At 47.8% G+C, this 14,018-nt stretch overlaps 1 protein-coding gene across 2 annotated transcripts in view; it reads right to left on the reverse strand.

The window, feature by feature from the left end:
• The window catches only part of LRP10 (LDL receptor related protein 10), a 568,013-nt gene that overhangs the window by 277,941 nt on the left and 276,054 nt on the right, over window positions 1–14,018 (reverse strand). For both annotated transcript variants that reach the window (XM_069633857.1, XM_069633858.1), the window contains 2 exons: window positions 13,005–13,143; window positions 12,149–12,333 (listed from right to left, as the gene is read on the reverse strand). In XM_069633857.1, the coding sequence (XP_069489958.1) occupies window positions 12,149–12,333; window positions 13,005–13,143 (324 nt within the window). The remainder of the gene's footprint in view (window positions 1–12,148; window positions 12,334–13,004; window positions 13,144–14,018) is intronic.

Below are 14,018 nucleotides of genomic sequence, written 5' to 3' on the forward strand. Positions count from 1 at the left end.
CTAGGATGGTCCTTAGATGACAAGTGCTTTGAGGAGGAGCACTCCCTCGACTTCTCTCTCTCCACCGTCACGGTCTTCTGCCCCTACTTCTCGGGCCTAGAACTCTACACCTTTGACTTGTCCGGTCTTTCCCACTTGGCCAGAGAGGAGCCACTCTCCCCTTTAGAGTCATGCAACCTGGATCTAGAGATTCCGCCACCTCTCCCAACCTTCGACGCTGGCACCCCTGTGCGCTGCTTCTTAGAGGGGGGTTCTGCGGACACTGCCCTCTGGTGCGTAGATGACCCCTTCTCCGCCGGAACCGAAGACTTGCTCCACTGGGACGAACCCACATCCGAACCCGGGTAAGTGCCCTCAATCAGTCAACATATCAGCCGGTGGTTGCGGTCGTTCAGCGTTTTCTGAGAAAAGCCCAGACAGATCTCACAGGCATCCGCAGAATGATTGGGGTACAGACAATACAGACAATCCGTATGGCTGTCCCCCTCGAAGACCTTCTTTAGGCTGCAGGTTGCACAAGGCCTAAACAACGATTTCTTCTGGCCCACAGATGACATGATGGCCCAAGTACAGAAAGCTTGTGTAGAACACGAAGAGTAAACACAAGGTGATCCCAACAGTATGGTGATGGTTGAAATCTGAAGGGAAGCCGTGGGAGCGGGGCTATTTATACCAGACGTCCTATTGGTGTAGACTAAAGCACCCAAAAAGACATCAATAGGACACTAAGGTGTCAACGTTTTCCATAGGAAAACGCTAGGTTAAAGTTACTGAGGTTTCCCAGACTGACGGGAAATATTCACAGCATGTGAATCCATGAAAGATCAAATGCTGGAGAAGAGCATTTATGTAATACTGGGAAGAAGATTGTGCGGGTAATAGAGTACTCAGGAAAAAGCAAAGGAGGACTTTGACTTTCTGTCAGGGGGAAGATCCAGCAGCGCGACATAAATGAAGGAGTCGTCGTCCTGTTTTTCAAAGAGAGAAGCCCTGGAGTTTCAAATCAGCTGTGCGAGGAGTGCTGAGAGAGATGGGATGCACAGCCTCCGAGCGTGGAAGCAAACTGGCGTGCAAAGTTGACACGGCAGCAACCAGCAAGAGAAGCAACAGAAGCCTATGTGCTGAGGAGAAGTGGGGGGAGAGAGTGAAAGAGTGAGAGAAAGAGTGAGAGAAAGAGTGAGAGAAAGAGTGAGAGAAAGAGTGAGAGAAAGAGTGAGAGAAAGAGTGAGAGAAAGAGTGAGAGAAAGAGTGAGAGAAAGAGTGAGAGAAAGAGAGAAAGAGTGAGAGAAAGAGAGAAAGTGAAAGTGAAAGAGTGAAAGAGAGAAAGTGAAAGAGTGAAAGAGAGAAAGTGAAAGAGTGAAAGAGAGAAAGTGAAAGAGTGAAAGAGAGAGAAAGAGTGAAAGAGAGAAAGTGAAGAGAGAAAGAGTGAAAGAGAAAGTGAAGAGAGAAAGAGTGAAAGAGAAAGAGAAAGAGTGAAAGAAAGAGTGAAAGAGTGAGAGAAAGAGTGAAAGAGTGAGAGAAAGAGTGAAAAAGGGAGAGAAAGAGAGAAAGAGTGAAAGAGAAAGAGAGAAAGAGTGAAAGAGAGAAAGAGTGAAAGAGTGAAAGAGTGAAAGTGAAAGAGTGAAAGAGTGAGAGAAAGAGTGAAAGAGTGAGAGAAAGAGTGAAAGAGTGAGAGAAAGAGTGAAAGAGTGAGAGAAAGAGTGAAAAAGGGAGAGAAGAGAAAGAGTGAAAGAGAGAAAGAGTGAAAGAGAGCGACAGAGAAAGAGTGAGCGACAGAGAAAGAGTGAGCGACAGAAAGAGTGAGCGACAGAGAAAGAGTGAAAGAGAAAGAAAGTGAGAGTGAAAGAAAGTGAGTGAAAGAAAGTGAGTGAAAGAAAGTGAGTGAAAGAGTGAAATTGAAAGAAAGAGAGAGAGCGCAAAGTCAACTTGAAGAAAGGCAGAAAGGGTCCAATCCTGGAGGCAGGTCTGGTAACGTCAAACCGAAGAGAAAGCGGTAACAGGGAAGGCAGGAGACCCAGAAGGGGTACCGAATACAACAAATGGAAGAAGCACTACTTACCCCTGGTAACGTTCTTTTGACTGGATGTTCATCCAACGTTTTCCTCATCTTTGACATGTAGTGTCCACAATGGCATCGGGTCAATGTCCCTCGGAGGCCTCCATCGAGGGTGACATCATTGGATGTTATAAGTAGCACGCACGGCACCCGTAGCCTCAGTTCTTGTTTTTTTACCCCCCCTACCCCCGTGTAGCAAAAGTGGCCACAAATCGGGCCCGACCGTACTCAGCCTTGTTGGAATGAAAGCTGCAATAGCATGGGAAATTCTACAGAGGGGTAGGCTGGGAGGGCGATGAGGTATGCGTTGGTGGAACATCCAGTCGAAAGAATGTTAGGAGGGATAAGTAACTTGCTCTACGAATTGATCGTGTCCTCCAACATATACCTCATCTTTGACAGACTCCCAAAGCAGTATCCATGATTGGAGGAGGGTGAAGAATTTTGCAAGATTTGAAATTAAAGGGCAGAATAAAGGACTGCCTTACCAAATGTCATATCCTGAGCATGGGAAGTATCCAGGGAATAATGCTTGGTAAACGTGTGTATGGAAGACCACGTTGCAGCATCACAAATGTTTTTTATAGGGATACCCCATTGGTTGAATGAGCATGCAAGCCCTCAGGGGGGACCTTGCCTGCCAAAGTATAGCATTCAGAAATAGCGAGGATGATCCACCTTGACAAGGTCTGTTTAGACACAGCCTGGCCTAGTTTGTGCCCGGTATACCCCACAAACAGCTGGTCATCCACTCTCACTTTTGACTTTCCAACCTATGAAGCCTTTCCTCTTCCTTACCAGGATGTGGAGGATAGAAGGCAGCTAACACAATTTTCTTACTCAAATGAAAGTCCGAAATTACTTTAGGGAGAAAGGAGGGTCTGACTCAACACAACCCTTTCCTTGCGGAATACAGTAAAGGGTGGCTTGGAAGAAAGTGCCTGCAACTCGCTCACTCTGCATGCAGATGAAAGAGCAACCAACAAAATAGTCTTAAAGGTTAACAACCTCAATGGAAGTGAGTGCAATGGTTCAAAGTTAAGGTCCCAAAACAGTACCTGAAACGGTGAAGGCGGGAACACATTTGTGAACCCTTTTAGAAATTGAGTAACCAAAGGAATCTTAAAATAAGAGCATTTCTCAGACGAGCACTTAAGGATAGCGAGCGCTGCTGGGTAACCTTTAATGGCCCCCACCTGCAGACCCTTGTGAGCTAAAGAAAGCAAAAAGTATAGAACATCCAGGGTTGAACACTGAAAAGGATTAAAATTCTTTTCTCTGCACCAGTCGCAGAACTTATTCCAACGGCACAGACACTTTTGTTCGGCCACCTGGCCGAAAGCAACACCTCTATTACGGCATCCAGGAGGTCCAAATACTTGCATCTTAACCTTTCAGAAACCAAGCGTGAGGGTGGAGTCTTGACCTCTGGATGGAGAACCCGATCTTCCTCTCGCGAAAGAAGATCCCCTCTTTGGGGAAGACGCATCGGAGGACAGAAGGACATTTCCGGAAGATCAGGGTACCACGATCTCCTGGCCCAATATGGAGCAACCAGGATCATGCGGGACCCAAACCTTGTTAACCTCCTGAGAACTTGAGAAATGACAGGGACTGGAGGAAACTCATACAGCAGTGGGAATTCACAATCCACCACAAACACGTCTCCTAGAGCTCCTCTCGGAGGAAATTCCCGTGAGCAGTACTGCTTGCTCCTCCGGTTGGCACCGGTTGCAAACAGACCCACTTTAGGGTTTCCCCAAAGGGGGGCAAAGATCTCTTGAAGGACTTCCTGAGCCATTTCCAACTCGTGGGAGACGTCGCTCTGCTTGCTCAGAGCATCTGCCGCCGTGTTCTCTTCTCTGGCCAGAAGAACTGCTGCTAGGGAGATTCCTTCTTGAATTGCCCAGAACCAGAGCAGCATCGCCTCTCTGCACAGTGGAAGTGACCCCACACCACCTCTCTTTTTGAGGTAATGCATGGCCACCGTGGTCCGTCATTATCAGGACATTCCTTCCCCGTACAGACGGCAGGAAAGCCTTCAGTGCTAGCCTGATTGCTCTCAGCGCCAAAAGATTGATGTTTAGTTTGGACTCCGAAGGAGAACGACTGCTGATGGTCCGATCGTTGGCATGAGCTCCCCACCCTGAGAGGGAAGTGTCTGTCACTAGTGACCTCCGGCCATGGCTGCCAAAAAGGTTCTCCCTTCATGAGGTTTTCCTCGCAGGCCCACCACAGAAGATCCTGTGAGACCCTGACCGGAACCAGAAGGCGATCCGACATCCTGCCCGAGAATTGGGAGCATTGAGTACTAAGACCTCATTCTGAGACGGGCCTCTGGAAACAGAAAAATGCAGGATGCCATGAGGCTGAGCAACCTTAAGAATTCGAAGGCCGGAAGACTCTGGGCATTCTGAAATTTGGTTACCATCTGGAGAAGGTTCTGAGCCCTCAACTTGGGTGGCAAGCACTTCCCCAAGGACGTGTCTAAGACAGCCCTGATGTACTGGAGCTGTTGGGAAGGTGTTATATGGGACTTCTTGAAATTGAGGGAGAAGCCCAGTCTGTGAAGGGAGTGACAGGTAACGTTGAGATGATGCAAGGCATGTCCCGGAGAACGTGCCCTAATCAGCCAATCATCCAGGTAGGGGTAGATGTGAATCCCCCTCTCCTGAGATGCGCTGCCACTACCGCCATCAGTTTCGTGAAAACCCTCGGGCGGAGGTCAATCAGAATGACAGGACTCAAAACTGATGCCGCAAACAGCGAACCTCAGGCATTTCCTGTGCTTGAGATGGATCGACACATGAAAATAAGCATCCTGAAGGTCCAATGACACCAACCAATCGTGAAGTTGGAGGGCCTGAATGATCTGAGAAAGAGTGACCATCTTGAACTTGTCCTTCCTGAGGAACTTGTTCAAGTAGCTCAAGTCCAAGATGGGTCTCAGTCCCCCGCCCTTTTTGGGAATCAAAAAATAAGGAGATTACCAGCCCTTGTTCCTCTCCGCTACACGCACTAGTTCTAGAGCACCCCTCTCTATAAAGGTTAAACTTTCCTGCACACGGAGAGGATCTGGAACCCTCAAAGAGTACTCCCGGTGGATTGTCGCGAGGCTTAAGTAGAAATGGAAGGCAGTACCGTGGGCTATTGTTTCCAGAGCCCAGGCATCCGAAGTAATGGCTCGCCATTCTTCTAGATGCTGAGAGAGCCTGCCCCCCACCGGTGAGCTGTGACCGAAGGCCTCGGAGCGGTTTTGAAGCGGCAGTAGCAGAGCCTGATGGCAAAGAGGCTGCTGCTTGAGCTGCGCTGGCACCTCTACCTCGTCCACCATGAGGAAACTTATGTTGGCCTCTCTGACTGTCCATTCCTCTCACCCTTCCAAATGAGGAGTAGTAACGAAAGGCTCTACACCCCTCCATTGCTGTCCGCTAGGATAAAAAGGCTGAGGCCGACGGACAGCAGCGCCCAAAGACTTGGCGGCTGCCTTGGAGGTCTGCAGCTTCTCAAGGCTCTCGTCAGCCTTGCTGTCAAAAAGGTGAGACCCGTCAAATGGCATGTTCAGAAGTTGAGCCTGCACATCCGGTTCAAAACCAGACTTCCTCAACCACGCAAATCTGTGTATTACGGTGCTCGTAGCCATGGACCGGCTGACACTGTCAGCAACATCCAACCCAGACTGAAGGGATTCCCACATGGCTTCCTTGCCGTCCTTAACAAAAGCTAGGAAGCCCTCCCTTTCATCCCCTTCAGGAATATGCTCAGCCGCCATGGACATGCAATTCCACAGAGTGTCGAAAATCTAGCCAAGGCACAGGAGGAGTTAGCCGCCATCAGTGCCATACTCCCAGCCTAAAATACCTTGCGTGCCCATCCATCCAAATGCTTATCGCACCTATCCAGAGGGATGGTAGGGCACGCAGCCTGCTTCGAGGTAGCCGTGGCTGCCTGGACCACCAGACTCTCAGGTGTGGGATGAGATGACAGATAGCTGGGGTCGATACTGGAGGGGCAGTATTTTCGCGTCAAAGACTTGTTCACCGCCACAATAGTCTCCAGGGGTTTCCCAATGTTTTCCGTCCGGTTCTGCAGAGCCACATGAAACGGCAATATGGGAGGACCCTGATCCAAAATGTCAGTAAGATCATCCTGATCATAGTGGGCAGTAGGCCTGGCCCAGCCCAAATACAACACCACTCTCGAAATAAAGTGTCAGTAAGAGGAGTCAGCATGCTCACCACGGTCAGGCCTGCCGAACTCCAGTTCAGGAGAAGTGTCAGTACCACTGGCATTATGCAAGGTAATGCAAAGATCCTGCATACGACTCTCCTCCGAGATGAGGTATTCTGGCACATTAGGGGTCCCAAATCAGACACCAAAAGGAGCCTCACCCTCATCTGAATGTTCTTCCTCCTCAAAAATGGGGGTGAGGGACTTAAGTCTTACTAAGGCAGAGGAGTACACCTTTTCTCAGGAACCACAGGCAGAGGCTTCTGAGTCGACTTGAACTTAGCCACGGCCTTCTTAGGCGGTTCCCCCATGCCAGGGGCTGAACCGGCAACTTTGGCCCCGACAGCGCTGATGGCATCGGCAACGGCTCCGAAGGCATCGAGGGCCTGAGCGGGGTGGAGGACCCGACAGGCACTATAGGCTGGCGTGGCGCCAAAGGCGAGGATTTGAACTGCGATGGAGACGAGACTGTGACCTCGCTTCAGGTCTCGAGCGATCCTTATAAACCTTGTCCGAAAGAGGCCTCGAAGGCTCCCGATGAGGATCGCGCCGTTTACCCGGGCGAGTATACGGCCGAGAACGTTCCCTGCCAGCTTCAACAGAAGGCGCGGACGGGGCTTTGCCCTGCTGTTCGAAAATGTCAAGCATGTTCACCCGGAAAGCTTCCCACTCTGCTGGCATCAAATGTTTGGATGGGCAACACACCCTCTCGAGGGTGCCCCCCGAAGAAGACGAAGAAGGCGACCAGCAGTGCCTTCTGCTTGAACGCTTCGATGAGGACGAGTGGCGGGACCCAGTCCTGGACCACGAGCGTTTGGCCTTCTTTCTCGGAGGAAAGTCACCTCTCGACTCATCGGACAAAGGCCCAGCAGGTTGGGACTTATGGGGCTTGGATACCTTGCCTACTTTGAGTTTCCCCTTTTGTTCCCGCAAGGCCTTTCCAGTCCTCAACTGGCACTTGGCGCACGTATCCGTGTTATGGCCCCCGCCGAGGCACCATAGGCAGAGACAATGCGGATCCGTGATGGACATCTTATATCCGCAGTCCTGGCATTTCTTGAACCCGGACCAAGTTGTCAATGGAGTGGAAGATGAAGACATATCAGAGAAAATCTTCACAGCAAACACTACAAAAGTATGAGGTGCGCAGTTTCTCACGAAACAAACACGTTTGCGGAAAAAATTGAACTTAGGCTACGGGCACCGTGCGTGCTACTTCCGATGAGGTCACCCTCAACGGTGGCCTCCGAGGGACATCGACCCGACACCATCGTCGCAGGGCGCCCTCTGCCGAAAAATTGCCAGAGCAGCCGAGCTGTGTACAATACATGTCAAAGATAAGGAATACGTTGGAGGACACAATCCATTGGAAGTCTTATTCACTTCATGTCAAGGCTGACCAGCTGGATCAGTCTCTGGAACAGGTATTGTCACAGATCGAAACTAAATATGCAGTTTGAAAACAACCTCTGCACCCGCGACCCCTGGACATCCCTCAACAGGACTAAGCTCAGAAGTACATAACTCCACAGATTCCGGGACCTCTGATGTGGTGTTTGGGAAAATCTGAGTAAAGGGTTAAGTTAACATACCTGTTTCCCCCCACCTCCATGCCCCCATTTCCACTGGATTACATGGGCGTAAAGTCCAGCCCCCATCTCTACCGTCTCAGATCAGTGGTGATCTAGTCAATGATCTCCACCGCGCCTTCTCTAGTGTGGTGGGACAGGGAGAGATACTTACCTGAAATGTTCTAAACTTCTGGAATTCTGGAACATTTCAGAACAACTGGCATTGCTCAATCCAACAGTAACCCTATCTGAACAATATATCTTGTGAAACTGGAGACTAAGCCCCATTCAATCTCAGGGCTGGGATAATTAAGCGTTAGGGATCTAATTCTATAATTGTTCACACTTGTTTTAATGAGTGTTTCTAATTTGATTACTTGCCTGTGTTTATTGGTTTTGAATCAACTATTTTTCTACCTCACTTAACCATATATGGGTACTAAATGTCTTGCTTAGGTTTATGTTCATTGGTGCTTAGCCATCTTTAACGTAAATTGTGGGGATTCCATTTAGAACCCCCATTTGTGGATGTATATGTGTTTGATATTAGTTGTGTAATACTTACATGGAGGCTTCATTGCTTTGGTCAAGTAAAATAAATAAAAAGAAAAACTCCATTTGCCTCCGGGCAAGGGCAAACAGCCAATAAGGTGGCTGCAAAAGCCAGCCGCAAGAATACACTGTGTGCTGCCCACTTTTTTCAGCCACCCGAGGCCCTTCCTCGGGTGGCACCATCTTGATTGTGGGGAGGCAACAGGGAACCCACCCCTGTTGCCTTTCCATTCCCCCACCCACCCACCTACCCCAAAGACATCCCACACCCTGCTCCCTCCCTCCCAACTTAGCTTTCAGAGAGGAGTGGTGTGCTTCTGTCCCAGCGCTCCTTCCAGACCGCGGCTGATGCCATATAAATAGAAAAGGGACTATGTTCCTTGACTACGGTGGTGGCCATCTAGTTTTTTTTATTGTGAAAAAAAAAAAAAATACCTGGGCCGGCCGTTCCCGCCCATGTATGCCCCTGACACAGGGATGACAGCTACATTTATGGGAGTCACCAGTTGTTTCAAAGCATGAGCCATCACTCTCCCACTAAAAAGAATCCACATATTCCCCACTGTGGCCAAGAGAGATACCACCTTGTAATCAAAGAAGGAATGGTACCTCCTAATGAAAGGAGACCACAATTTGCCCCAGGGCAGATTTAAGGAAGGGTGCGAAGCCCTTGCTTTGAAGACCCAGGGCCTCAGCCTCCAAAAGAGCAGCCATTTCATCATGAAATCAGTCACCCCAAGAGCAGCGGGTGGGGCAGAAATGGGGGTGTAGTATTTGGGCATAAGATGTTTTGCTATGCGCCTATACTAAGCTATATTATCTATGCCCAGCCCTATTTTGAAGTGCTACACTGAATTTGGTTTGGTATGCGGTGTTGTGTTATGCTATGTCATGTCATGTCTTAAGCTGAAGAAACATGTTTGTAATGTCTTGCTCTGATGAGAACAAAGTGTTTTTTTCCCAAAGCTAAATGCATGTTAACTAGAATCTACCAGAGTGCTACTGTATGCTCTAATTCACTCCTTTTGGGGAGGGGATATAATGTCAGGTTCCTTTTATAATAGCAGGTTTTGTTGGTTGGTTTGTTTATTTGTTGTGTGCGCCGGACCCAGAGGTATCAGGGCGCAGGTAAAAAGAACTTGCAGCTTAGTTACAGAAGTTAGGAGCAAAGGTAAAGACAGGTTACCTCCGCGTTACAGGATGAAGGTAATCATCATAGAACAGGTATAGCGGCATATGAATGTAGACAACAGGTCGTAATTTACATATTTAACAAAACTATATCAAAAATGCATTGCATGCAGGCAGGGCTAAGTTAGAGCGCTAGGGGAGAGTGGCTTTCTCTATGAGCCATTTAATTGTATTCTTTCTGAATTTGATAAATGTTTGGTCATATCTGAGTGTGTGGCAGGGAGTTCCACAATTGTGCTGCCCTAACTGGGAAACTCGACCCTCCAATGGTGGACAGTTTGAATCTTGGCACTTGAAGACAGTTGGGGTTGGCTATTCCTGGGGGTCTGATGGAGTTTTTTCTGATAAATTAATTAATGTTCTATTATGTTGAGGTTCATCATAATATTTTGATTTAAATGTCTAATTTTCAAGTGCTTTTAAAGCACCCATAGGTCACCAGGTAGTAACCCCTTAAACACGCCAAAAGAACAACAAAGGTAGACCTGGAAATCTAATCTGTTAACTTGACCATACACCAGTTTTGACCTAACATTTGCATGATGCCCTCTATTAACAGTACACAGTAACTGCAGCACATGGTAAGAAGGCTAGTCAAAGGCTGAATTATGTAAATGTACTACCAGAAGGGCCGCAAAGATAGCTCTGGGGCAACGCTTCAGTCTTGGAAGCAAATCAACGCAGAACACTGCTTCGAATCCCAGACTCGGCCTTAGAGACTCATCTTGGGTATAAAGCATGTTGTGAAAGATTCATTAATAAGCACTCAGCCAAAGAGGATTCCTGCCTCATACACCAATATAACCATTATTTTACAGGCCCTAGCAGGACACGGTAACTTCCAGGAAGGCCGGAGTGGGCTTCCACTCCCAAGGAAGCTGTGGTCGAAATCCCCCCCCACCACCCCCAGTTAAACATACCCACATTTCCTTCCAGCTTTCCCATATATAGAACCTGCCTGTTCGTGGCCATCTGTGGCTTAGGAGAGTAAGTACAGGGGCTGTGCACCCTGTGTCTTCTACATGCCTTGGCTCACCATGGCAGTGTGGAAGGCTCAAAGTCGGTCTATAGGTAAGCTTTGTGTCCTTAAGCACTTTGCACACAAGCCTAGGGTTTTGGTGACCAGGACATAAATGGGGAAACCAAACATTTGAGTGGTTTGCTTGCTTTCCAGGGAGTTTTTGCAAACTTGGCAGATTCAGATTTCTGACATACAGCCCCTCCCAAATGTTGTTGGGTGCCTAGGGATGTCAGCGTAAGGGGTTTGCCATCTGCGTTTTCTTGGGCATGGCTTCAACATGCCCAGGCTCTCCACTCGGTGAGTCATTTCCAGACATACACGCCTTATGCAGAGAACACATCCTCTCCAACTACCTCGCCTCATGGCGCTTAGTCCCATAAAATACAGTGGAGTCCATGATATTTCTGTCCAATTGTACACATAGCTCCTCTACCTTTTCCTTCTATTGCCTTCCTTTGCATATCTCTCCCTCACCCTCATCCCAAATATCTACCTACTTTGCTTATCCTTGCCACTACCGAATGTTCCATCATACTCCTCCTTTACCCCTGACCGGAAAAGTGTTTCAACGTCATAAAGTGCCAAAAGAATTCAAGAGATGAACTACTCCGTCTAACTGGAATTATTGGAGTGCTCTGTGTGTATCTCATGGTAGCCCTAGACAACTTCCACACCCCCGCTTAATCAAAGCATTGCTGCTCTTCTACCTACCTTAATTGGGTTTGGAGAGACTTCAGAACATTTCCTGTTCACTTACCAGGGTTAATTTTGGAAATGTATCTTAAGAAGGATCTAACTCCCTGTTGAGTGGACAGAGATGTTGAGGTGCCCCTGAGGTACCAAGAGTCAAACTCATAGCAGAACTTTACAGTTGACATTGGACTATGCTCATGACCCTAACTAGTAAAATCGCAGCCTTTGAATATTTCTCTAATAGTGTGTTAACTTGAAAACTGCACATTTTACTTAACTTCCGATTAGGTAAAATACAATTTTTCATAACAATTATGTGGACATTCCCTTATGAATGCCAACTACTTTATATTGTGTCTTGAACAGGCATGCTCTGCCCTAAAATGTGCCCTTGCCTGCCCAACCATTATTACTACATGGGAAGCCAGGGAAATCTTGAGCGAAAAACCTATTGCTTAACTGTGGGTCAGTACCTCTGATCCACCCCCCACAACCCACTTAAAAAACATCTCTACAGAACAGTGTGTCTGGATTGCACAAATATGACGGGAATGAAAAGCAATGTAGGTGCACCATTTGCATAACAGGATTAGTGGCCAACTTGGTGCACTAAACGCTTCACTGGTTTGTGGCTCTCTGGGTGCTGCATATGTAAAATAAGTACAGGGATCCTTTGGGTGCAGCACTGGGGCCCACCATGTGCTGTACATAACATGTTCGATAGCCGTGTCTACACTTCATACACAAGTGGTTCAGACCAACTGGGTGCTTTCAAAGTATGACAGGTCTGGGTTTCCTTTGGATGCTACACGAGAGGTGTGGATGTTGGCTTACCTTTGGTAAATGAGAGCTGAAAGCCTAGACCAGGTCCTCGCTGGGTGCTGTATATAATGGTCACGTTTCCACCTGGAAGGTACATAGACTTTGGGGGCTCATAACCACACAGCTTGAAGGCCTGTTGCCCCTCCACCTGGATTATGAGACTGTCCGAGATGCAGGGGATCCGGAACCTTCCGAACCTGAGGTTAGGAGAAGAGCAACAGAATGAGACTAGAGGTGGTGGGTTAATATGGGGACAGGCGTACAAGCTGAAACAAACCTATACAATTATTTTGAAATGCAAGTTGCAGGCAGACAGACAGACAGACAGAGCAAGACTAAAGACATCACCATGAAGCAATAGCGAGACAGATGCCTAGCATACTTTAGATACTAACACCACTTCCAAAGGAAGGAAGGACACATCATTAGGACAGCTATCAAGAGTAATTAAAAGAGAAAGACATTGCATAAGCTACAGAAAAATGGCAAGCCACAGACACCAAGACACAGAGACGGAGCAAGAGAACACAAGACCTAGAGAACAACACCAACAAATCAACAAAAACACAACTAGAAAGACATACAGGGATGCAGTGACACAGATGGAACAGGATGATTTGTATAGAAAAAACACAATAAACAAACACCACAGTGCAGATATCACGAGAATGAGAACCTTGAGAGACAGACACCACAACAGTTGTCACTGCAAAACAGAATGTTAGAGGCAATGAGACAAAAATATGAAGTTATGTAACGAGACCGCACAAGAGAAATACTACTAGACGGCATTACTATGGCAAAAAAAGCCAAACAATAAAGGGCAGATACAGTCACCACACAAGACCAGCAGACACAGCATCAGCACCTGATAGAGACAATCTCCTCACTCCTTCCCTGGATGACCCATGTGCAATTGCTGATCTCTCCGTTGCCCTCTGGAAATGGGGGACTCTGGATGAAGCCCAAAATGTTGGTGAAGACAACAAGTGACCCTTCGCATGCCTCTGTGTTAAAAAAGAACAAATGTGAAGCTTAAGAGGCGACGGGTGGCTCAACAGCAAAGAGAAAATGGTGAAGTCTAAGCACAAAGCGAAGTGAAAGAATAAAGCAGACAAAAAGAGTGGGAAAGAGTGGGAGTGAAGGTGAAAAAGATATAAAGAAGATTGAGGAGAAGGAGGAAATATTAGAGGTGGAAAAAAAGGCTGAGGAAATCTGAGGTGGATGAGAAGGCGAGGGGTGAAAAATGAGGATCCAATCCCCTACACATCAGGCCTCAGATTATTTAATGTGCATTTTTAAGGCGCTTATACAGTAAGTAAATTCTATTTCAAAGCGCCCACAGGGCAACAGGGAGGGTACATGAAATGAAGAAACAACAAAATACAGTGGAGGAGATGACAAACCTACTATGCCTTGTGAGTATTCAGAACGTACAAGTGCAGCGAAGAAGAGTGGAATTAGAGGTGGGGGTAAGTGCTGGAATGTTCATGCTCGTGGGTGAGCAGCATATGAAGTGCATAATATGGTAAGTGCTATGCAGCCAGGAGCCACATTGGGAAGATGAGTGCAAGCCTACAGGACGAAGGCTGGCGGGTGCCGAGGCAAGTGCTTTGAGGTAGGCAGAGGCTGGAGCGATTGGGTGTGGAAGGCCAGGTCCCTGAGGATACATAAGGGCCCTAGTGCCCAATCTCAGCGACTGTGAAATCAGCAGGGGAGGGAAGAAGGAGGAGGTGAAGAGGAAAGTATTGAGGAGCTTCCAGAATTTGAGGAAGTCCTGCTGAAGACCAAGATGAAGGAGGATGCAGTTCCATAGGAGGGAGGCAGCTGAAGAATGAGAACAGCCTCCGGCCCTCTTTTTGGCAAAACACTTTACAGGCAA

This window comes from Ambystoma mexicanum, chromosome 13, assembly GCF_040938575.1.
Source record: "Ambystoma mexicanum isolate Mex_15411 chromosome 13, UKY_AmexF1_1, whole genome shotgun sequence".
NCBI lineage: Eukaryota > Metazoa > Chordata > Amphibia > Caudata > Ambystomatidae > Ambystoma > Ambystoma mexicanum.